The 26716-nt window shown below is 39.2% G+C and overlaps 1 protein-coding gene and 1 pseudogene across 20 annotated transcripts in view; both read left to right on the top strand.

The window, feature by feature from the left end:
• The window catches only part of CADPS (calcium dependent secretion activator), a 589311-nt gene that overhangs the window by 155601 nt on the left and 406994 nt on the right, over positions 1-26716 (top strand). For all 20 annotated transcript variants that reach the window (XM_066244444.1, XM_066244445.1, XM_066244440.1 and 17 more), the window contains exon 2: positions 18969-19082. In XM_066244444.1, the coding sequence (XP_066100541.1) occupies positions 18969-19082 (114 nt within the window). The remainder of the gene's footprint in view (positions 1-18968; positions 19083-26716) is intronic.
• On the top strand, positions 24734-25944 carry LOC136314388 (sterol-4-alpha-carboxylate 3-dehydrogenase, decarboxylating pseudogene; annotated as a pseudogene).

The raw sequence follows: 26716 nt of genomic DNA on the forward strand, positions 1-26716 counted from the left end.
CCACACCCTCGTCTCTCAGATTCAAGTGATAACAGTCCTTTTGCTTTCAGTTTGTGTGGAACTCCGGAATGCTCCGAGGATAAATTTTTCTGTTTCTAGTGGATAAATTTGTTGTGATTTAGGGGAGAGCTGTCGGACGCGCTTCTCACGGCACCATTTCCGTGATGTCACTCCATTCATGTTATTATGAATGATCCGATGTCATCATTTCTTATGGCTGAGTAGTATTTCATAGTATATATGTACCAAAGCTTTTTAATCCACTTGTCCACGGTGGAACACTTGGACTGTTTCCAGATCTTTGCTATTGTGAATAATGCTGCCATAAATATGGGAGTGCATTTCTCCTTTTGGAACTGTGCTATGGTGTTCTTAGGGTATATTCCTACAAGTGGGATAGCTGGGTCAAAAGGCATTTCGATTTTTAATTTTTTGAGGAATCTGCATACTGTTTTCTGTAGTGCCTGCACCAGTCTGCATTCCCACCAGCGGTGCAGGTGGGTTCCCTTTTCTCCACATCCTCGCCAGCACTTATTCTGTGTTGTTTTGTTGATGAGCGCCATTCTGACTGGTGTGAGGTGATATCTCATTGTGGTTTTCATTTGCATCTCTCTAAAGATTAGTGATGTGCATTTTTTATATGCCATTTGGTCATCTGTATGTCCTCTTTGGAGAAGTGTCTATTCATTTCTTTTGCCCATTTTTTGATTGGATTGTTTGTCTTCCTGGCATAGAGTTTTACAAGTTCTTTATAAATTTTGGTTATTAACCCCTTATCAGACATATTGTCAACTATGTTCTCCCATTGTGTAGTTTGACTTTTTATTCTGTTCTTATTGTCTTTGGCTATGCAAAAGCTTTTTAGTTTGATATAGTCCCATCTGTTTATCCTCTCTTTTATTTCGCTTGCCTATAGAGATAAATTGGCAAATATATTGCTGCGAGAGATGTCAGAGAGCTTACTGCCTATGTTTTCTTCTAAGATGCTTATGGTTTCACGACTTACATTTAAGTCTTTTATCCATTTTGAGTTTATTTTTGTGAATGGTGTAGGTTGGTGGTCTAGTTTCATTTTTTTGCAGGTATATGTCCAGTTCTGCCAACACCATTTATTAAAGAGGCTGTCTTTACTCCATTGTATGCTCTTACCTCCTTTGTCAAATATCAGTTGTCAATAAAGCTGTGGGTTGATTTCTGGGTTCTCTGTTCTGTTCCATTGATCTATATGCCTGATCTAATGCCAGTACAAGGCTGTTTGAATACAATGGCCTTGTAGTATAACTTGATATCTGGAAGTGTGATACCTTCCACTTTATTCTTCCTTTTCAAGATTGCTGAGGCTATTTGTGTTCTTTTTTGGTTTCATATAAATTTTTGGAATATGTGTTCTATATCTTTGAAGTATGTCATTGGTATTTTAATCAGCATTGCATTGAATTTATAAATTGCTTTGGGTAATATAGACATTTTAATGATGTTTATTCTTCCTAACCATGAGCATGATATATACTTCCACTAGTTTTTATCTTTCTTGATTTCTATTATCAATGTTTTATAATTTTCCAAGTACAAGTCTTTAATCTCCTTGATTAATTTTACTCCTAGGTACTTTACTTTTTTGGTTGCAATAGTGAAGAGGATTGTTTCCTTTATTTCTCTTTCAGACAGTTCATTTTTGGTGTATAAAAATGCCTCTGATTTCTGAGTATTAATTTTATATCCTGCCACTTTCCTGAATTCATTTATCAGGTCCAGTAGTTTTTTGACTGAGACTTTAGGGTTTTCTATGTACAATATCATATCATCCACAAATAATGATAGTTTTACTTCTACTTTTTCAATTTAAATGCCTTTTATTTCTTCTTCTTGTCTGATTTCTGTGGCTAGGAAACCCAGGACTATGTTAAGTAAGAGTGGTGAAAGGGGGCACCCCTGCCTTGTTCCTGATCTTAAAGGGATTGTTTTAATTTTTGCCCAATGAGTATGATGTTGGCTGTGGGTTTGTCATAGATGGCCTTTATTATATTGAGGTACGTTCCCTGTATTCCCACTTTGCTGAGAGTTTTGATCATGAAAGGGTGCTGGTTTTTATCAAATGCTTTTTCTGCATCTATTGAAATTATCATGTGGTTTTTCTCCTTTCTTTTGTTTATGTGATGAATCACATTGATTGATTTGCACATATTGTACCATCCTTGCCTCCCCAGAATAAATCCCACTTGATCATGGTGTATGATTTTTTTCATATATTGCTGGATCCAGTTGGCTAATATTTTGTTGAGAATTTTAGTATCTATATTCATCAGGGATATTGGCCTATAATTTTCTTTCTTTATGTTGACTTTGCCTAGTTTTGGAATCAGAATTATGCTTGCCTCATAAAAGGAGCTTGGAAGTCTTCCTTCCTCTTGAATTTTTTGAAATAGCTTGAGAAGGATAGGAGTTAGTTCTTCTTTGAATATTTGGTAAAATTCACTTGTGAAGCCATCTGGTCCAAGACTTTTCTTTGTTGGGAGTTTTTTGATAACTGTTTCGATCTCATTTGTTGTAATCGGTCTGTTTAGGTTTTCTGATTCTTCCAGATTGATTTTTGGAAGAGTATATGTTTCAAGGAATTTGTCCATTTCATCTAGGTTGTCTAGTTTTTTGTCATATAGTTCTTCATAGTATTTTCTTACAGTATTTTGTATTTCTGTTGTGTCAGTTGTTATTTCTCCACTCTCAGTTCTAATTTTAAAATTTGAGTCCTCTCTATTTTTCTTGGAGAGTCTAGTTAAAGATTCATCGATCTTGTTTTACCTTTTCAAAGAACCAGCTCCTGGTTTCATTGATCCTCTGTATTGTTTCTTTAGCCTCTATGTCATTTATTTGCACTCTGATCTTTATTATTTTCTTCCTTCTACTACATCTGGGCTTTACTTGCTGTTCTTTTTCTAGTTCTTTTAGATTCACGGTTAAGTTGTTTATTTGAGCTTTTTCTAGGTTCTTAAAGTATGCCTGTAATGCTATGAACTTCCCTCTCAGTACTGCTTTAGCCATTTCCCATTAAGTTTGAGTTGTAATATGCTCATTATCATTTGATATAAGAATTTATTTTTTCTTTAATCTCATTGTTGATCCATTTGTTATTTAACAACCTACTATTTAGTTTCCATGTATTTGAGTATATTTGAGTTTCTGTTGTGGTTGATTTCTAGTTTCATGTCATTGTGATCAGAGAAAGTGCTTGATATGATTTCAGTCTTCTTAAATTTGGTGAGACTGCTTTTGTGCCCTAACATGTGGTCTATCCTAGAGAATGTAGCATGAGTATTTGAAAAGAATGTGTATTCTGCTTCTTTTGGGTTAAAGGTTCTGAAGATATCTATGAAATTCAGTTGATCTAGTGTGTCTTTTAAATCTGCTGTTTCTTTGTTAATTTTCTTTCTTGAGGATCTATCTAGTGATGTTAGTGGGGTATTGAAATCTTCTACTATTATAGTAATGCTGTTGACCTCACTCTTTATAGCCATCAAAGTCTGCTTTGTATATTTCGGTGCTCCTATATTAGGTGCGTAGATATTTATAATGGTTTTATCATCCTGTTGGATTGCTCCCTTTATCATTTTGTAGTGGCCTTCTTTATCTCTTACTATAGTCTTTGTTTTAAAGTCCATTTTGTCTGATATAAGTATTGCTACCCAGCTTTCTTTTCATTTCCATTTGCATGAAATATTTTTTCATCCTTTTACCTTCAGTTTATGTGCATCTTTTGTTTTAAGGTGTTTCTCTTATAGACAGCATATGTATACATCCTGTTTTCTTATCCATGCAGCTACCCTATGTCTTTTTATTGAATCATTTAATCCATTTACATTTAATGTTATTATTGATATGTAGTTGTTTATTGCCATTTTATTTTTAAAGCTGTATTCCTCTTTTGCTATATTATTTTTTCACTTTGATCTGTTTACAACAGGTCCCTTAACATTTCCTGCAGCATTGGTTTGGTTGTAATGAATTCCTTGAGTTTTTTTTGTTGTTGTTGTCTGAAAAGCTTTCTATTTCTCCTTCAATTTTAAATGATAGCCTTGCTGAATAAAGTAGTCTTGGTTGTAGGTTCTTGTTCTGCATTACTTTGAATATTTCTTGCCATTGCCTTCTGGCTTCAAGTTTTTCTGTTGAAAAGTCAGATGTCATCCTTATGGGGGCTCCTTTTTATGTGATAGCCTTTTTTTCTCTAGCATCTTTTAATATTTTTTCTTTATCATTTCGTTTGGTATTTTAATTATGATGTGTCTTGGTGTAGATTTCTTTGGATTTCTCTTTAATGGAGTTCTCTGTGCTTCTTGTACTTGTCAGAGTTTTTCTTTGCTTTAATTTAGGGATTGAACAAAGTCTCTATCCCTTGTTCTTTCTCTTCGTCTTCAGGAACCCCTATGATGCGGATGTTATTTCTCTTCATGTTGTCACAGAGCTCTCTAATAGTTTCCTCAGACTTTTTGAGTCTCTTTTATGTTTTCTGCTCTGCTTCCATGCCTTCATTCAACTTGTCCTCCATCTTGCTGATTCGATCCTCAGCTTCATCCATCCTGTTTTTAATTTCTTCCATTGTGGTCTTCATTTCTGATATTGTATTTATCATTTCTGACTGATTGTTTTTAATATTTTAAAGTCCTTTTTTATACTTGCTATTTCTTTATTTAGGTGTTTATAATGACCATCCATTGTTGTTCTAAGATCCCTAAGCATCCTTATAAACATTATTTTAAACTCTGCACTCGGAAGTTTATTTCCATATCACTCAGTTCATTTCCTTGGAAGTTTCTCTTGTTGTTTCATTTGAATTGCACTTTACTGTCTTCTCATTATGTCTGTGTGTTTGGGTGTATTGTTTGTAAAGCTGGTTGGGTCTAGGCTTGGTGTTGTCTGCCTTCAGTTTTCAGTTGTGTTATTTCTATGTTTTCTTGGGTTGTCATCAGCTGTTATTTGTAATCCACTGTTCGTTTTGACTTTTTTAGTAGATCTGCTTTGAAGTCTTGATTTGTTTGTTTTTTTTCTCAGTTTTCTTAACACCTGGTAATCTTGTTTTTTTATCTCAGCAGGGGGCTTATTTAAAACTGTATCCAGGAATATGGTGGGTATAGCCTGAGACTCTGAAGGCCTGATCTGTCAGTTACTGTCTCTGGGGGTGTTTTCTCAGCTTCATGGTGGGAGGTGTATCTCAGATCTCTTTGGAGACCTGAGTTACTGCCCTTTCTCCCCACTTCTTGTTTTCAGCTGTGGCTATTTGTGCTGATTGGAGCTGTAGAGATATCTTGAGATGGGTGACTCAGAACCACTTTAGTCTTGTGTTATGTGGCAGGATCAACACCTCCCCCAGCTAAGGCCACCTCCAGCACTGAATGAGTCAGCTTTTCATGTCTTCCTATGCATTCCTCTGCCAGTCACAGTCTGTCTCTCTCTCCTCACTTTCCTTTTGGAAGATAAACGAGCCCTTTCAACACACCTCGTTCCCAGATCCCTAGGCAAGATGCTATGAGTGATATTTTTTACTCTTTTCCTTGGAATGAGAGCCATTCTGGGCTCTCAGCCTCGCCACGCCTTCGTTCCTGTAAGCAGGAGAGATCCACTGCTCCTCGGCTCTCCCTACCAGCTCGGTGTGGCTTCTTCTTTGCTCCTTGGTTTTTGAGAGCTCTTCTTGTAGTCCAGAATTGGTTTTTCACGCTGATTGTTCCTAAATTAATTTGTAATTCAGTTTGGTAGTTTGAGTTGGGAGTCTGTGCATTTGCCTACTCCGCTGCCATCTTGGAATTTCAGTTATCTTTTTTTTAAAGTATTTATTTTATTTATTCATTTTTTTAGGGGGGGGAGGGAGAGACAGAGAGAGAAGGGAGGAGGAGCTGGAAGCATCAACTCCCATATGTGCCTTGACCAGGCAAGCCCAGGGTTTTGAACTGGCGACCTCAGCATTTCCAGGCCGACGCTTTATCCACTGCGCCACCACAGGTCAGGCTCAGTTATCTTTTAAAGTAGCAATTAACTTAAAGATATTCAGCTGCAGCTATCCTTATTTTTTTTAATGAGCAAGAGCTTTTATAGCGCATTTAAAACTTTTTTTTTCTTTAGAAACACTTAAAATGTGGTAGATATGTGCAGGATGAAAGCACTTATTTACTTTAAACAGTGCTAGCACATAAAACCAATAATTTTGCAGGCATTACTGCTGAAAAAAAGTTTCAGTTTTTCAGAAATTATGTTATTTGCAATATACTGAAGGCAAAATATAAAGAAAATAGTAGTATAGTTAGTATATGGAAAGGGCATTCTTAGGAACGTATTACTTAAATGGTTGAATTCTGGGAAGACATGATCCAAAGCAAAGTCCAGGGTTACAGCTTCATTATACCAGCCCCATCTTCAATACTTTGGCCCCTTCAACTTTCATCTCAGAATTATTCTGTCATTCTTATCCATAATGAAATCTTTCAAGTTTTGTTTTGTTTTGTTTTTTCTCAAGTCAAATGAATAAAACTCACTTAAAACACCTTTTTCAGAATGTTATATGAATGTATATAATGTAGATGGTAAGAAGAATTTTATATAATTAAGTAAATATTTGGTTAGCATTATATAATTGCTAAAATTCCTAGAAGTATGACTTCATTTAGCATCGAACATTTTGTAATCTGGTTGTAGAAAGAGGATATTTTAATTATTAAAAAATTAATGAACTAAGACAAGTTTTTGATACACTTTAAGGAAAGGAAACTAAGTAAACAATGCTGTCCTCTCTCTGAGCTAACTTATGGCTTCTAATACATTCTTGACTTGACATATTTGCCAGCTTTGTATAATGAAGAAGAGTTTAAAAGCTATTTTTCTCAAATGATGGTTTATTTTTTAAAAAGAAAAGGCATAGCTTATATGATTTGGTTGTAATATATAGTAGTGACTTGTATTTTAGAGAACTTCAATTTTGTGTATATTTGAAACATCTCCTTGTACCCTAAAACAGTATCTATTACCAATTGTCTATGCTTAAAGTTCTACCATTTGAGCTCCATTTTCTTAGGTCAGCATTGCTTCCCCCTCTTCTATAATACAGTTGCTGCTGGCATAGGAGGTGTATTAACCAATAAGCACATTAATAAACATGCTTTCTTTCACGCCTAGTGAAACCCATATGTATCCATTATGCAAGCATTTGGCTGAAAGTAAGAGAAAATACACAATGACTTGAAGCAATAGGAATTCATTTTTTTCTCACATAATGAAAAGTCTAGAGGTGAGTGTTTGCAAACATTTGTTTGGCTCCTCCAAGATATAAGGAGCAACATTTATATGATGCTGTTGTTCTTTCCTTCATGGTCACACAATAGATATCAGAAATCTAGACAATATATTTGTTTTTCAGCAGAAGCAGGAGGCTGCAGAAAAGAAAAAGTTATATCACCAGGCATGTCTGTTTTATAAGGATTTCAAAAGCTTTCCAGAGGATCATCAATAACTTTCTACCTCTGTCCCCTGCCTACTCACAATGCACAGGAGTTGGAAAAAGGTGTTTGGCTTCTTATTTTTCCCTCAGACCAAGGAAAAGTAGGTAAAGAATTCCACATAAGCATAACTGCAACAGACTAAATAAACCAGGAAAAAGAAGCATTGAATGAAGAGAAAAGGGTAATGAAAGTGAAATGGAGAAACTAAGTCATAACAATAATCTTCTAATTGTTTTTACTGATTGAGTCCTAACTCTGTTTAATAGATTGTGCTATATACCTTATATAAATCATCTCGTCCAGTCCTCATGAAAATCTTATAACATAATAAAAAGTATTTCCTATTTACAGAGAAGAAAGCCAAAGTTAACTCCTTGCCCAAGAACTTGGATTAATGCCAAGTACTTTGACCTGAGCTTGCTCTTCCTTCCACATAGACTCTCCCTGGAGCAGCACATCAAATGTGCGGTTTTGTCTTCACTATAGGTCCTGTTTCACATTGCTTCAAAATGCTGCAACTCAGCAAATTTCAAACTGCCTGAAATGCAGTGAGGCTCTTCAGGCCTTGCTTAATGATGTGGATTGAAGCAAGAATGCTTGAACAGTTCTAGCAAACGCAACTTCAATGAGTGCCTTTTGTTTTTTCAGAGTTTCTACTATTGGGACTCATTACTTCAATGCTGAATTCTGATCTGATGCGCAGTGGTTTCTATTCATACTGAATGTTTGTAGATGGACTTCTATTTCAGGGGTGTTCTGTTTGTAAGCAGCTCACAGAAGCCCGGTTATCTATTTGGAGTTGTGCTGTCAGCTACGCCAGGCCAATTATCTCCATGTGCGCATGTCAGGTCACCTTCAGGGTTTAAGCCTATCTAAATCAGTTAACTTTTACCCAGCAATAAATTCTGTCCCATAGATTGGTTTCTAGATCGGTTATTTATGTGAGATCCTAAGGGAAATTTTTATTCCCTCAGATAATCAGCAAAAGGCTGGTAAAGAATCAAAGATGAACATGTGATCTCTGACTACACTGTAAGGAAACTGGGAATTTAAGATTATGCCTGATAATTTTATATTTCCAGAACTTAACACTATGGCTGGTATATAGTATACCATCAATAAGTTTATATAGTCATTCAGCAAATATTTGGTTATAACCCATTATATGCTAGACACTAGAAGCCAAGCAGTAAACTAGATAGATGTGAAATATATGCTCTTATAGGGAGGTAAATAATGAAAAGTAAGTACAGTTTTACAATAAAGAAAAAGGGCCCTGCCTGACCAGGTGGTGCCGCAGTAAATAGAGTGTTGGACTGGGATGCAGAGGACCCAGGTTCGAGACCCCAAGGTCGCCAGTTTGAGCACGGGCTCATCTGGTTTGAGCAAGGCTCAACAGCTTGAGCCCAAGGTCACTGGCTCGAGCAAGGGGTCACTCAGTCTGCTGTAGCCCCCCTGTCAAGGCACATATGAGAAAGCAATCAGTGAACAACTAAGGTGCTGCAACAAAAAATTGATGCTTCTCATCTCTCTCCCTTCCTGTCTGTTCCTCTCTCTGTCTCTGTCACACACACACACACACACACACACACACACACACAGCCCTAATGTCCATCAGTAAGAGGACAAATAAGTTGAGGTAGAGTCATACAATGGAATATTACTCAGTGTGAGAATGAACAAGCAATTGTTACCTCAAGCCACATGGCAAAATCTCATAATGCATGACTGCTTAAACATCAAGTTCAAAAATAGGCAGAAAAACCTATGATGATAGAAGTCGGCTGCTAGTCACCTTTGGAGAGGAGCAATGACTTTGGGGACATGGGAGCTTTTGAAATCCAGGTTATGTTTTTTATCTTGATGAAGAGTTGATTTCATGGGAAAATTTCTCATACTCTGATTCTGAATATATTTTTCTATATGCATGTTATAATTCAATAACTAAATTGTTCTTACAGAAGGTAAATGCTAAGAATGATAATCGCTGTGAAGGTAAATGTTGAAAATGATGATGACTTTTTATTATTTACCTCCCTATAGGCATGTATTTCACAAGTACATGAACTACATCTATCTAGTGTACTGCTGGGCTTCTAGTGTCTAGCACATACTGAGTTATAACCAAATATTTGTTGAATGACTATATAAACTTATTGATTGTTTACTATATACCAGCACCCAGGGCAATATGCCAGGGATTAGGATGGAGGCACTACTGTAGACAGGTGTTCAGGGAAGACCTCCCAAGAGATGCTGGGTTGACTGAACCCCAAGAGTGAGAGGTTGGCAGCCATCAGGTGAGGTAAAGGAAAAGCATCCCAGGCGGGGGGAATGACAAGTGCAAGGGGACTCAGGCAAGCAAAGTTGGAGTGCATTTGAGAACAGAAAAGAAGTCAGCATGGCTGGAGCAGAATAAGTGGGTGTCAGAGTGGAATGAGACAAAGCCAGCAGCCAAAAGGCCACATAATTCAGGGCCTGGGGGCCACTTAGTTTATGGGCTAGCCCTTGTCACTTGACTCATCTTTTGTGTGAGGCAGTATACTATGATCCTCAGGTACACCATCTCATTTCCTCTTCCTCTTCCCAGAAGCCCTGGTCTAATAATTCCCATTTTCTGCACCAAGGCTTAGGGAAAGTATCTTGCCAAGGTCACCCAACTTAGAAGTGTTTGGTACCACCAAGATTTGAACCCATATCTCTTTGAACACAAGCCTGCATTCTCAACTCCTGACCCTGCCTCTGAGCACTGCTGTCCAAATAAATAATTAGCTCCCAGCATGACCCATGCACCATTAGAACTGTGAACAAAGTACTGAGCAAACAGCATGCTCCATCTAGGAAGGTCTGGGAAGGAGCAAGCACGGGGGCTGGATTTTGAAGATACAAATAGAATTTTCCCACAGGCATACTTTCTTGAGGGAACAGTATGTGCAAAGACTCAGAGATGAGGATTAATAATTATAGCAGCTAACATTTATTGAGCTTTCACTTTGTGCCAGGTTCTGCAGTGAGTATTTTACTTATTTGGATTAATCCTCACAGCAATCCTATGAGGGCTATATTGGCCCCATTTTACAGATAAAAAAAAACTGAGGTGTGAAGAGGTTAGTCATTTGCCCAGTGAGATCCACCTAGTGAGGTGACTGAATAAACACTATGCTTTTTAATCAGTGGTGAGAAAAGTAGTGAATGTGGACTGGGAGGTGTCCAAACCCAGACAAAACAGAGCTCTGCCATTAGTATCTGTATCCCTAACTCTCCCACTGAGAACTTGAGATGCCTGGGGAAGTAAGGGTGTTTTGTGGGTCTTCCTGTATTGTGTTCTTAAACTTGACTGAAATAATATTGCTGAAGGCTTCTCTTTCTGAGAGTTTTATATTCCACAGTCTCTCTCCTCTGAAACCCTAAAACATACCTTGGTGCATATTTCCCTATGCATTTCTTCTTCTAGACTGTAAGGCCCCTGAGGACAACCTCCTGTTCTTTGATTCCCAGGACTGGCGAGATCAGAGGTTGAGTGTATTTTGATGATCATTAAACTCTTTAGTAAGGTGGTAGGTGCTATGTAAATATTTCTTGAAAAACGATCACTATGCTTATTTAACAAGAGGTTACAGTGATAATGAATTTGCCCTGGGTCAACAATCACTCTTCATCATTCAGAGGATGGGCACCTCATTTTATTTCAATTACTTAGACATTTATTGCAAGCAAGTTTTATTGGTCTTCCTTCCTTCTCCTGCCCATACCTTATTCCATCCACACCCTCTCCCCCCCTACACAAAATCACACAGAATTGGTATTGACCCAGTCTTGGAAGGAATTCTGAGCAAGAAATTCTGTGAGGCATTTTTGTTGGTATTATACAGTAAAGGAAGATTTATGACTTAAGGCAGTTAAAGCTGGCATACTTAAAATAAATTCATTGTACTGTGTCACTTTTATGCGCAAATCAACTTCTGCCCAATATTTCAGTTCAGATGGTTTCGAGTACATACAAAATAACTATAATTTTCTACAACTCCACTGATGCCAATATTTCTGGGTCAGAACAGGAAAGCTTAAGTGGCTTAGAAGTGAGTTCATCCTATGCCATAGGCCTGTGCTGTCTAATGCGGTAGCCACTAGGGACATGTGATATTGACCACTTGCAATGTGGTTATTCTGCATTGCAATGTACTGTCAGTGAAACATACACCAGATTTCAAAGACATACTATAAAAATAGACTGTCAAATATCTCATTAATAATTTGTATAATGGTTACATATTGAAATGATTTTGAATATATGGGTTCAATAAAGTATATTAAAATTCATTTCACCTGTTTCTTTTTATGTTTTTAAATGTGACTACTAGGAAATGTAAAATTATACATATGGCTAACATTGGACAGTAACAAATATGAATCTGATAAAAACCTAACTCTTTTATGCCTGCCCCCTACTTCACCATTCATTCCCCACTTCTTCCAAAGCTACAAAATTAGATACATCCCCCCTCCGGTCTATGTCCATTCTCAAAACTTGGTTTTGTTTTGTTTCCTGATTGAGTCAAAACTCAAGCCAGTCTTCAGTATTGCATACCTTTAAGATTTATTTTGTATTAGCAAAACTTGTGTTGATTTTAAATGTGAAAGCATTTTAAATTTATATAGAAACTCATAATTTTAAAAAAAAGAGGTCATATTATGTCATTGGATAGTTATAATAATCCCAAGGTAGTGAGTAATTAGAATTATCACCATTTTTCAAGTGAGAATACTGAGAATGAGATAACATTTGTTTATATAAACCTGATTCTGTTCCAGAAAGGCTTTTAACTCTCTGGCCAATTCAGAGGATGCAAATGGTTTTTCCAAGATGACACCATGATCCATAGAGCTGGGACTGGAATGGTCTGGTCTTACTCTTTGTACTAAAACAGCAATCCTCAGACACAGCACCTCATTATCAATAATGAAGTCTAACTTTTACAAATCATGGTGAAAAGAGCTACGTTTTTGGCTCACTTTCTTTTTTATATAAATTATAACTGATTAGAAGATACTTGAAAATAGTTTGCCTTTTGCACACTTCATTTATTCATTTAACAAGCACGTAGACATAGAGTGTTTGTTGTGTGTAAAGCACTAAGTTGGACCTGGAGAAACATCAACGGACAAAATAGCAAGAAAAGACAGATCATTTCACAAATTTAAATATTACTAGCAGGCAGTTAGAATAAACAGTGAGCTGTGGAATGAGAAGAATAGCAGGAAGGCCCTGACTAAAGGTTGGGAAGGGTGTCATCAGTTAGCACTGCTTATGCTGAGACTGGGGGACAGTGGGACATGGCCAAGTAAGCAGTGGACGAGGGAGAACAGATAGAACTCTTTTACGAAGGCTTTCCTATGTGGGAAAGAAAGGTGGGGTTGATTAGTTAGGGAATTATGCATAACCTGTTGTCCAAATTATCTATGCACATCCTGGTAGTGTATCCTGTATCAAAACATCATCTGTCATGTGGTCATAGATGAAATAACCACAACAAAGTTGGAAAACTTCTGCATACTGTCATGGGGCACTTAATAGGATATTTCTTTCTTTTTTTAATTTTTCAGATTTATTGAATTATTATTGACATATAACATATGTAAGTTTAAGGTATACAATGTACTGATTTGATACCCATATATGTTGTAAAATGATTATCACATTAAGGTTAATTAACATCCCTATCCCCTCACATAATTACCGTGTAGTATTATTAGCTATAATCACTATGCTGTATCTTAGATTCCTATAGCTCGGTAATCTTATTACTGGATGTTTATGCCCCATGACCAAGATCACCTCACACCCCCCACCCCACCACCATACTGCTGGCAAACACCACTCTACTCTGTTTCCCTGAGTTCAGCTTTTTTTAAGATTCTACATGTAAATGATAGCATACTATACTCATTTAACTTAGCATAATACCCTCAAGTTCTATCCAAGTTGTGGAAACAGCAAGATTTCTTTCTTTCTCATGCCTGAATAACATTTAGTTGTGTATATATATAAAATCCCATCTTCTTTATCTATTCATCTGTTGATGGACACTTTGGTTGTTTCTTGACTCTGGGAATAATACTGCAATGAACATGGGAGTGGCAGTATCTCTTTGAGATCCTATTTTTATTTACTTTGGATATATATCCAGATGTAGGACTGCTGGATAATATGGTAGTTCTATTTTTAATTTTTGAGGAACCACCATGCTGTTTTCTGTAGTGGCTCCACCAATTACATGCCCACCAACAGTGAGGGTTCCCTTTTTTTCCACATCCCCACTAACACTTATTTCTTGTCTTTTTGTTTGCTTCTTTTGTTTTTGTTTTTGTGACAGAGATAGAGAGGGGGACAGAGAGGAGGACAGATAGGGACAGACAAACAGGAAGAGAGAAAGATAAGAAGCATCAATTCTTCATTGCGGCTCCTTGGTATCCTTAGTTGTTCATTGATTGCTTTCTCATATGCGCATTGATGGCGGGGCGGGGGGAGGGGCTGCATCAGAGCGAGAGACCCCTTGCTCAAGCCAGTGACCTTCAGGCTCAAGCAACCATGGGGTCATATCTATGATCCCACACTCAAGCCAGCAGCCCCGCACTCAAGCTGGTGACCTCGGGGTTTCAAACCTGGGTCTTCTATGTCTCATTCTGATGCTCTATCCACTGCACCACAACCTGGTCAGGTGATGATAGCCATTCTAATCGGTGTGAGGTGATAATATCCTTGTGGTTTCAATTTGCATTTCCAAGATGATTATTGTTGAATACCTTTTCATGTGCCTGTTAGCCATTTGTATATCTTCTTCACAAAAATGTTTATTTAGATCCTCTCCCCATTTTAAAATCAGTTTGTTTTTGTTATACAGTTGTATGAGTTCCTTATATATTTTGGATATTAACTCCTTATCAAATGGTTTGCAAATATTTTCTCTCATTCCACAGTTGCCTTTTCATTTTGCTAATGGTTTCTTTTGCTATGCAGAGCTCTTTTTTTTTTAAGTTGAACATGCAAAGGTTTTTCATTTATTTTTAAATTTATTTATTTTATTTTATTTTTTACAGAGACAAAGAGAATCAGAGAGAGGGATAGATAGGGACAGACACAGGAACGGAGAGAGATGAGAAGCAACAATCATTAGTTTTTCGTTGTGACACCTTAGTTGTTTATTGATTGCTTTCTCATATGTGCCTTGACCATAGGCCTTCAGCAGATACCTTAGTTGTTCATTGATTGCTTTCTCATATGTGCCTTGACCATAGGCCTTCAGCAGGCCTTAGAGCCAGTGACCTTGGGTCCAAGCTGGTGAGCTTTGCTCAAACCAGATGAGCCCACGCTCAAACTGGCAACCTCGGGTTCTCGAACCTGGGTCCTCCACATCCCAGTCCGATGCTCTATCCACGGCGCCACCACCTGGTCAGGCTAAAGTTATTTTTAATTGTAGTTGATATATAATACAATTAATAAATAGTTTCAAGTGTACAACATAATGATTCAACATTTATGTACCATACAAATTGATCATCACAAGTCTAGTAACCATCAGCCACTGTATATAGTTATAATACTATTGGCCTTGTTCCCTACACTGTACATGACATTCCTGTGACTTAGTTTATAACTGGAAGTTTGTACTTCATTCCCTTCCCTTTTTCCTGTCTTCGCTCCAATCCCCCTTTCCTCAGACGAACATCAGGTTGTATCTGTGTGCTTGTTTCTGTTCTTTTTCTAAAAGTATTTTTTTATTTATTGATTTCAGAGAGAGAGAGAGAGAGACAGAAACATCAATCTACTTCTGTTTGTGCCCTGACCAGCGATTTAACCAGTAACCTTTACATATTGGAATGATGCTCCAACCAACAGAGCTCTCTGGCCAGGGCAGTTTGTTTCTGTTTAGTTTTGTATGTTCATTTGTTTTGCTTTTCAGATCCCATAAATAAGTGAAATCATACAGTGTTTGTCTTTCTCTGTCTGGCTTATTTCACTTAGTATAATACCCTCTAGGTCCATCAATAATACCACTTTTTAATTGGTTTCCTTGCTCTTCAGTTTTTGTGTATTTTTTGTATGGTTTTGGTTGATAGTTACCATATGGTTCATATATATCCACCTATATCTACAGCAATTTATTTTCAGCTGATAAAGTTCAATTTAAGTTCTAAAAGTTCAATCACATTCTAAAAGCACTACATTTTCTCTCCCCATCCACTCTGTTTTTGATGTCATGTTTTATATCTTTTTGTTTTATGTATTCCTAATTATTTATTGTAGTTATAGTTAATTTTGCTGCTATTGTCCTTTAACCTTCATGTTAGTTTCTTAAGTGGTTGATCCACTGTGATTATTGTATATTTGCCTTTACCACTGAGATTTTTTTCCCTCCTTTTCTGTATTTTTTTAAAATTTCTGGTTATGGCCCTTTATTTTCTGGATAAATAAGACCCTTTAACATTTCCTGTAAAGCCAGTTTAGTAGTTGGGAACTCCTTTAGTTTTTACTTGTCTGAGAAACTCTTTCCCTCTCCTTTAATTCCAAATGATAACTTGGCTGAATAAAATGTTCTAGGTTATAGATTTCTTTCTTTAAGCACTTTAATTATCAACTAACACTCCCCTCTGGCCTGGAATGTTGTCTCTGAGAATCAGCTGATAGCCTTAACAGGTTTCCTTTGTTATATGGCCTGATGTGCCATTCTTGCTACCTTGAAGATGGTCTCTTTATTCTTAGCATTTGCCATTTCAATTACAATAAGCCATGGTATGGGTCTCTTTGAGTTCATCTTGTTTTGAACTCTCTGTGCTTCCTGAACCTGGATATCTGTTTTCTTCCCCAGATTAGGAGTTTTCAAACATTATTTCTTCACATAGTCTTTCTGCTTATTTCTCTCTCTCTTCTCCTCCTGGAATCCCTATAAATACATGTTAGGGTATGTCATATGTCATGTGTTACCCTAGAGATCTCCTTTACTATCCTCATTTTTTTAATTCTTTTTTTATTTTGCTGCTCTGATTGGGTGATTTCCACTATTTTGTCTTTTAATTCATTAATCCATTTTTCTGTATTAACTAATCTGCTACTGAGTCTCTCTAATGTATTTTATATTTCAGATATTATTTCTTCAACTCTCATTGATTCTTTATTATATTTTCTCTTTGTTGAAGTGCTCTCTCATTCCTCTATGCAGTCTCAAGATTGTTGAGCATCCTTATGACCATTTCTTTGAATTCTTTATCAGGCTAATTACTTATCTCCTTTGCATAAGGCTTTTCCTCTGGACATTTTTCTTTTTCGTCATTTGGGACATATTCTTCTGTCTCCCCATTTTGTTTGACTTCCTATGATGTGAATAGAATAGCTATCCTTCCCAGTCTTAAAGGACTGGTCTCTATGTAGACTATGTGTTGAATAGTTTTGGCAAGCTGGTTGTCATTGGAGTGGGTGCATGAGGTGCCTGATACAACCTTTGGTCTGAAAGAGTGGATTCTGGGTAGGGCAATCTGAAATGTTTTGCATTCTTCCCCTTTTAATCTGTATGGGGCTACCTGATATAGAGGGGGCTGCTCAGCATGCCCTGTTGCTTTGACTGTCTGTGATAAGATCAGGGTCTAGGTGGGACTGCTTTGCGGCACAGTCTCTTACTGGCTCCCCCGTCTCTGGGTGGGACAGGTCTGTCTGTGTACATGATAGCCCTTTACTAGTTTGGCTCCCTCTCTGGGCTCCTCGCATGCTCAGCCATATCACTCTCACTCAACACGGTCATCTCTGCCTATGTGCCCTGTTGCTTTAATTGTCCATAGAGAAGGGTCTAGGTGGGCCACTCTGCATGTCTGATTCCCAACACTCTACTATCTCTGCCCTTTCTCCTAAGGGGCAGCCTTGTATGTGCATAGAAACACCCCACTTACTCTACCAGCAACACCCCTGAGTGTGGTTACCACAAAGTTCTGCTACCTCCATACTTTCTTTGGGCGGGGAAACCCCACATGGGCATACTGCAGTGCCCCATCATCTCAGCACTTTCTCTGAACCAAACAGTCCTGCAGGTGAGTACCACAGCATTTCATTAGCTCATCACTTTTTCCAGGTGGGGGTGTCCCCAGTGTGCATCCCAGTGTGTGTTGCACCCACAAGATCAATATCCAGGTGAAAGGACCCCTTGAATGCATGCTATGTCTCCCTCCTGTTTCTCTTGGATCTAGCTCCAAGCAGGGTGGTGGGGACATACCACGGAACCCTACAAGTCAGCCAAAGAACCTGGATAGAGCTCCCAGCCACTGCCCATATTCAGGGAAACTGTAAATAGCGGCACTCCGCCGTTCATCCTGTCCTGGGCGGTTGATTCCCTGAGCCCCCAGAGAGCTCTCCTGGTCTCCTGAGCTTCCTTGTATAGTCCCTCTCTCATGCTCGTCATGCAAAAGCTGTTTATGAGGCTCATATTTGTCTCTCCGAAGGAATTACTCTAAATATAGGGGTCTGTCCAATGTGTTCTTAGGAGGGGGCAATCTCAGTGTCCACCTACTCTGCCATCTTGGACCCACCTCCATGTTGTCACTTTTAAGTCTGATGTAGTTCTATTTGTTTGTTTGTTTGTTTATTTTTCTCCTTGTTCTTTTCCTGTCAGAAAACCACTGGTAAGACAATGTCAAGGGGTTCTTTCTGTTTTCTTCTGGTAACTTTATAGTTTGAGGGTCTTAAATTTAAGTCTTTAATCCATTTTAAGTTAATTTGTGAATATGTAAGATAAGAACCCAATTTCATTCTTCTGTATATGAACATCCAGTTTTTCCAAACCCATTCATTGAAGAGACTATCCTTTACCCATTGAGTATTCCTGGCTCCATGTCGAAAATTAGTTGACCCTATAGGTGTGGTTTTATCCCAGGGCTGTCAATTTGGTCCCATTGGTCTATGTGTCTGTTTTAATGCCAGAACTATACTTTTTATTACTATAGCTTTGTAAAGCAGGATATTTCAGACCACCTTGGAGACCTGTGCAGTGGTGTGTTTAACTATCATCTTTAAAACAAATAAGCAAATAACCCTGACTGACAGCATTTGCCAGTTTCTATGGTATAACTATTCTCACCTTCCAACAAAATGTCCCTGAATGTGGAGTTGGGAAGAGATGCAGGGTAGTTCCCCATTATGTCATTTCTGCAATACTAATAACCCTCAAAGTAGCAATAATAGTAAAATAAGATAAAATAACCAAAAAGCAATGAATATGCATTCACTTCATTTTTAATATAACTTTTAAAACCATCATTATATTATTTATTAAGAATGGCTGTGTTTAATAACTGCCTCACAAAATTCCTGCAAACATGGCAGTCAGCTCTCATATGCCTGCCCAGGCCTCCCCAACACACCAACAGGCCTGGCATCTTCAGTGTGGAGCACCATAATCCCTGTCTGAAGCAAGTCCTCATTGTTCCCTCCTCTGCTGTTTCTTACAGATCAGCAAGCAGCAGCTGCAGACAGTCAAGGACCGGTTCCAGGCTTTCCTCAATGGGGAGACGCAGATCGTGGCCGACGAAGCCTTCATGAATGCCGTGCAGAGCTACTACGAGGTGAGACTCACCACATAGAAGGCCGAGACTGCTCAGGCCTGCCACCCAGGGTGTCTGAACTGCAGGTCGGTGGGAACTGCAGCCTGGGCCTTCTGCAGGACCACTCTTCTCGAAGCAAAGGGGTTGGTGATTGGTTAAAGAATAAACAGCATTTTATTTTGGGGAAAATTGTAAAAGCAGCTATTGTTTACCAACAGATTTTTATACCAGGCAGTGTGCTGAGTGTTTTATATGCCATTTCTTGTTTAATCCTTACAACGGTCTTTATTTCACTGGTGGACTGAGGCTCAGAGAGGTTAGGTCAATGACTCAAGGTCACACAGCTATTTAAATGCCCAAGCTAAGGCTTGAAGTGAGTCAGGGGCATTTGCCCACCACTTACAACCTTTCTGAAGGATGTTAACACTTTCTAAGGATAGTGCCTTCCCTAGCTTCCTTGTTCTTTCTATTTAAATGGTGCTATGAGTTCTCTTCTGCTAGTTGGAACACCATCCAAAATGTACTACTATTCTCAGGAGAGAGCCTATAGGTAAAAGAATATATTCTGAGTTTTATCACCAAGTAAATGTTCACCTTTAAACCTCAGTGGTTTATTTATCAGTGAAGAGGATTTAGGATTCCACTAGCATATTTTTTTAGCATTAAACATTTATTTACTTATAAATCTAAGAATGATAGTTGCCAGAAGTTAGAGGAGGTGGGAGAAATAGAGAGATATTGGCCAAGGGTAAAAATTTAAACTTTCAAGATGAATAAGTTCTGAAGATCTAGTGTATGTATAATGACCATAGTTAATAACACTGCATTGTATACTTGAAATTTGCTGAGAGAGTAAATCTTAAGGGAAAAAAATGTTAACTACCCGAGGTGATGGATATGTTGATTAGCTTGGTCATGGTAATGATTTCACTATATATGTATGTAAAATTATCACATTGCACACCTAACAACTCATGTGTACAACTTAAATATGTACAATTTTATTTTCAATTTTATAATTATTCTTACATAATGTGCATGTTGGCTGTCATTGGTACACCATTAATGGCAGATGGACATTCCATACCTTCCTATTGGCAGTGTTTAATTGACATACATATTTTCAGAAATGGAAGCTTCCCCTAAGGATTGAAAAACTTACGGTGTCTTGTCATATGCAATTCAAAGTAATAATAATAAATTCTAAGTAAGTGTAAAGAAATCCAACAAATTCTGGCATTTTCACCATGGATTACTTCACTAATATTTTTCTTTCTTTTATAAATTATTAGGTAGCGAATTATTTCAAAACCAAAGCACGGGTGCTCGCACTCCCCCTGCAGTCCTCAGCAGATGCTGTCACAGTGTCAGCGGGGCAATCTGCTGAAACCGTCCTCCCCACTCACCAAAGCCCTGAGTCCTCCTTTCTCAGGTGTGGAGGAAACTTGCAACCAGATCTTGTGAAAATGTGATTGATTAGAGTGCCAATTCGTTTTAAATAGCAACCGGACGTTGTCTCTGTGATGTTTGCTGAGTTTGACCACAGACTCATCATTTCCTCAGCAGACTTTCTATTCAAATCTCTTTTAGAAGTTGGGTTCATTTTTTATTTGTCAAATGTAAGCTTTTTAATTCATTTTACAAGCAATATTAATTATTACCAATAAGTGTCAAACTAACTGCTTTATCTGATGTGATGCAGTTTTTTGGTTGAATTTAATATTGAGTGGAAATGAAATTTAGAATCACAATGATGGTACGGCAGTGAATAACTTGAATATATTTTACAAAAACTTCTGCCTAGAAACTGCCAGGAAACAAATTTAACTCCCCTCCTCTCCCTTTCACAAGCTCTGGAAGCCAGTCTGACTGGCAGAGCAGACCCTTATCGACAGCTCATGTTTAAAGTCATTCACCAGTTTATAAATTTCGAGAATGCTAATCTTAGTTAGAAAGTCATTTGACTAATGACATAAATTAAAAGAAAGTGCCATTTCTATCTATTAATTAGATTTGAAAATTGGTAGTCATTAACATGCTAATGAGTCTCTGGTAATTTCCATCTTATCTGTTAGTGATCCTGGTATTTTCTTCTATAATGGCCAGTTTGTTTGAAAGAACTTTGTTTTCGTCTGATGAGAACACAGGCTTTGAGAAATTACTGAATATTTAATGTTGAGGTTTGGTAACAGGAAACAATATGGGGTAGGAATTATTTACCATGTTCATCAGGAAGGCTTTAGAGGGCTTTGAGAGTCCTGGTTCCAGAAAGCCCAGCAGTCTCCAGCGAATGGCCCCAAGCAAGGGGGCAGTTAACCCTGTGCCCGGAGTAGCCTCAGGTTGATTACCGCCCCCTCTTCCCTCTTCCTTCACTCTTGGGTAATGGAGAAGCTCATGGCTCTTTCTCTACCCTAATCTGGAGTCCAATTACTTTTCTGTCAGTATCTGTCTTTGTCAGGAGTAATTGGATTACAAATGACAGATACTTACTTCAAACTAGTTTAAGCCAAAAATGAGATTTGCTCAAGCGACTTAAAAATCCAGAGACAGACCTGGCTTCAGTATGGCTGCATCCGAAGACTCTAAAGATGCCAGCAGTCTGGGTGTCTTCCTCCACACACCTCACTTTGCTCTTGTCTCTGTTGGCTTTATTCTTAGGCAGGTCCACTCCATGCAAGCTCAGGAGCAAAGAGAACGTCTGGACTGAGAGTCCCAGCACAAGGCCCAGGGAGGACTTGGTTGCCATGACGTGAGTCAGGTGTCTTTCTGAAGCAAATCAAATAGAAGGGGTGAAATCAGGCCTAGCACACACACCACCTCCAGTGCCCACATGCAGGGTCAGCCTCGCTACAGCCATTTGTGTTGAAAATGCAATGGTTTCCCAGTAAGAAATTAGAGTGTTTTTTACCAGAAGAAGAGGGAATGTATGCCTGTCAGACAAAACCCACTTATATTCTATTTCTAAACTCTCTCTCTCAAACACACACACACACATTCCTGCACACTCCACCTCACTATATCGTACCTTCACATTCCAGTTTACCACTGGTAATGTCATTAAGGAAAAAGAATACTTTTTCTTCAAAAAATTCTGATATTATTACACTAGACAAAGTCAAAGTCAGTTTTGGGTATTGGCCTTGTCTTACTAAGGCAATAATGGTTTGTCAACATACTAAGGGAGTAAAGAACAATTTCCATCTGTGCTCGCCCAGCCCAGCCTGGGCCCAGCTGGCCACCATTAAATGGTGAGCTGGTGGGCCTGGGGCATGAGCTGGGCCAGGACCTATGGAGGCCACGCCTCCTCATGGCTCTTGAGAGTGTCCTCGTTTACCTTATCCCTTCCTGGTGGCCCTGACTTTAAAGCCCATCAAACAAGGCAGCAGAACAATCGTCTGACCTCTTCCACGAGGACTCCGAGGGCCAGGCACTGAGCTGGATGCCCTGAGCTTGGGCCCGGCAACCCCAGCCTGTTTCCACAGCCACGTTCCTCCATGGCCCCACAGCTTTTCTAACTCTCAGCTCTTTTAAGACCAATGTCTAAAACATGAGCCTTCCCCCCTCCATCCTCACTTACAGCTCCCCATCGCCCTGCTTAATTTTGGTTCCTTCACATGCTGGTCCCAGCATCAGAGAAAAGAGGTGAATGGAAAAGGTTTATGAACCCTTCCCCATTCAGATCCCACCTGGCAGGAAACATGGGGGTGGGAGGGAGCATATAGACCGCTGGAGACGTAACAGCTCTCAGAACACAACAGCTGATGTCTGTACTTCAGCCGGTGGGGCTGCTCTGCCGAGGTCTCTTTTGCTTTATTCTGTATTGAGCTGATCTCCTCTAACAAAGGCCCAGCTGGTTTTTGTCAGCTATCTTTGAATGTTGTATCATACAGAATTCTTCAGTTGCTAGCAATAGAAACTGACTGTGGTTAAATTAAGCCCTAATAATAACAATAACAACAATTTGTTGTTGTTTTTGCTATTAAAAGAAATAACCAAGCATACGAAGGAATGGAAACCAGAGCAGATGGACTTTAGGGAGCCTGGCAGCAGAATATAATGGATACCCTATTGCTGGTATGAAGCTACTCAAGCCCCATTCCATCCTGTGGCACCCCACTTTGAATCTGAACCCAGAAGGGGAAGTATGATTGGCTAAGCTCAGGTCCCAACCCACCACTTGGCTAAGGAAGGACAAGGTCTGTAATTGACAGTCCTACTGAAACTTTATATAATGACAAAAAGGTTCTGGGACTAAGGTGCTGTAAGCAGAATGGGAAGGATGTTTGGCAATTAAAAACCACAGGTGTCTTGTACACACAGTGACATTTTTTTTTTTTTAGTGTTTGTGATTGAACTTTTTTTTATCTAAGAAAAGTAGCAGTCTGATCACAAAAATAGCAGGCTATTTCTCTGAAGGGCTGCTATAGATTTTCTAATACACAAAGCTAATATAACTGCTCAGGGGCCTCAAAACAGACATATCTCTAGGAGAAGAGTATCTGACCATTCTAAAGGCATTTGTCCTTGTGGGGAAAGTCAGGCAAGGAAGGAGGAGGCAGATATCAGAATGGTTAAGAAGGTGAGTTCAGTGTTAAAAAGACGTGGGCTTAAATTCTAATCAGCTGTGCAGAGGTTTTGAGACCTCAGCCAAGTCTAAGCCTTAGTTTTTTCATCTGTATTATGACCTTTCTTGAATAAGATTGTTGTGAAGATTCAGTTTTATACACACATACACACACACACACACACACACACACACACCCTTACTCTAAATATTACTAATGTCTGGCCTATTATGTCTCACCCTAAGCCCCTAATGTCTGAGCCTGGGCTTGGTGTAAGGAAGATGCAAGGTCCAGGCACGGGAAAGGGAAGTTGCTTTAGCCCCTAACCTAACACCACCTACCACAGGTCATGGCCCAGATGTACATCTGAAGTTTGCCCAAAGATCCCTTAATTTTTGATAAGGGATGGTGCATTTTATTTAAAAAATTAACATTACTCTTTCCTCAACAAAGGTAAATTTTGTAATTTTGTATTTTTTTCCATAAAAAGACATGTTCTAAGTGATTATGAAAGTAAATCATACCAATTATAAAACTGAACAATGCAGGAAAAAATCTAAGTGAGATGGTTAGAAAAATATCTATAATTTTATCATCCTAAAGAACCACTATTAAATTGGGGTGTTTATCATTTCAGATAACTTTTAATATTTTTGTATACATAAAGATAGCTATTTGATTTCCATATTGAGATGGAAAATTACTTTGAAATATTAATAATCATCTTGTTTTATTAGCACAGTGGTTTTCCATTTTCTTCCTACCTTTGCAAAAATCACACATATGACAACCTCATTTGTAAGATGTTTTATTTCCTATAATGTTCTTAATCCAGGGTCATGCTCCAATATTTCTACACACCTCACCCCTACCACTGGAAATGTCTGGGTTAACAACTGATCATGGACATCTTTTAATGCTGATGACAATAGTTATATCATGGCTGCATGGTAATCTATTAAAAAACAATAGCTAATTTTTGTTATTTTCTTGTAGCAGGCACCATGCTCATCAGTTGACACACATTGTCTTATTGAATCCTTTCCCAGCTCCTACAAGTTAGGATAGTTATGTTGCCCATTCAAAACTGAAACTCAGGGTGGACGGCAGGAAAAGGGTGGTGGCCAGTGACCAGAGTTGGGTCGTTGTGGGCTGCAGTCGTGCTGAAACCGGCAAGGGAGACCACTAAGGATGGAAGGGTTGATCACGAACAGGACCATATCTGGAGCTGAAATAGAACAAGCTGTTTCCGAACCAATGAGAGACCAGGTCACAAGGACATATTTGACAGAAGACATTCCAAAATCCAAGAAGTACACAGTGGTTGGAGGCTCTGGGTTCCTGGGGCAGCACATGGTGGAGCAGTTGCTGGCAAGAGGCCACACCGTCAATGTATTCGATATGCGTCAGGGCTTCGACAACCCCCAGGTGCAGTTCTTTCTGGGTGACCTCTGCAGCCAACAGGACTTGTATCTAGCTCTGAAAGGTGTAAGCACAGTTTTCCACTGTGCATCACCCCCACCATCCAGTAACAACAAGGAACTCTTTTTAGAGTGAATTACATTGGCACCAAGAATTTCATTGAAACTTGCAAAAAGGCTGGTGTTCAGAAACTTGTTTTAACCAGCAGGACTGGTGTCATCTTTGAGGGCATTGACATCAAGAATGGAACTGAGGACCTGCCTTACGCCATGAAACTCATTGACTACTACACGGAAATAAAGATCTTATAGGAGAAAGAAGTCCTGGGTGCCAATGATCCTGAGAGGAATTTCTTAACCACAACCATCCGCCCCCATGGCATTTTTGGTCCAAGGGACCCCCAACTGGTCCCCATCCTCACTGAGGCAGCCAAAAAAGACAAGATGAAGTTCATGATTGGAAATGGGAAGAACTTGATGGACTTCACCTTTGTGGAGAACGTGGTACACAGACACATTCTGGCAGCAGAGCACCTCTCCCAAGACACAGCCTTGTGTGGGAAGGCATTCCACATCACCAATGATGAACCCACCCCTTTCTGGACGTTCCTGTCCCGCATCCTGATAGGCCTGAATTATGAAGCCCCCAAGTACCACATCCCCTACCAAGTGGCCTACGACCTGGCCATCCTGCTGTCCTTCCTGGTGATGGTGCTCAGTCCTGTCGTCCAGCTCCAGCCCACTTTCACACCAGTGCGGGTTGCACTGGCTGGCACATTCCACTACTACAGCTGCAAGAAAGCCAAAAAGGTCCTGGGCTACCAGCCACTAGTCAACATGGGCGACGCTGTGGAAAGAACTGTGCAGAGCTTCCACCACCTGCGGAGGGTCAAGTGAGGCCCCCAAAGGTGGGCCCTCTCACCACATTTTCCTGCCAGTAGCTCACCCCTGTGGATCAATAAACTAACCTCCTTCAAATGAATTTCCTCAGATCTTGGGTCCCTCCTGCCAGTTAAATGGGACCACACTCAGCCTTTCCATGACCACAAGCAGGGCAAAAACAGCAGACCTTTCTCTCTTTGTAGGATCACATGTGGACTTCTTTTAGCAGGCAGCTTTGCATTCCACTGTTCTGTGTTCTCTTTCTCCCATCCCCCCTCTCCCCTGCATTTCTTATCAAGCCCACTGTCCTTGTACATAATGAAGGAAACTGTGGGCAGAGACAACCCTTTTGCTAATTGAGAATGGACAACTAGTTTATTTCCATGCAAACCATTACAAGAATAGAAGCCACAGACTAAGCAAGGAGCCACAGTACAAACATTGCAGAAGAAAAGCAAGTCAGAAACACATGGTGAAACTTCCAATGTATGTTTTAAGTAGATACAGAGTTTAGAGCAAACACTTTTAAAAAGCTAAACAACTGTAACCCTCCTCCCCAGTCCCTGGTGGTTCCTCTACATGCCTCCAAGTTCTCTCAGGCCCAGCGGCAGTGCCTGCCTGCATTGGTGTTTCATAAAATACTCTGTCATGGACACATTCCTCTTTATCAACAGGGACCTGTTGTCCTTAGTGGCACAGAGGTGGGCTGCACCTGTGGCATGCTAACTCAGCTGTTCAGCTGCTCTCCTGATACAGGACATCTGGCTGCTTGACTGAGGCATCAGGA

Source organism: Saccopteryx bilineata, chromosome 10 (genome assembly GCF_036850765.1).
Source record: "Saccopteryx bilineata isolate mSacBil1 chromosome 10, mSacBil1_pri_phased_curated, whole genome shotgun sequence".
NCBI classification, from domain to species: Eukaryota; Metazoa; Chordata; class Mammalia; order Chiroptera; family Emballonuridae; genus Saccopteryx; species Saccopteryx bilineata.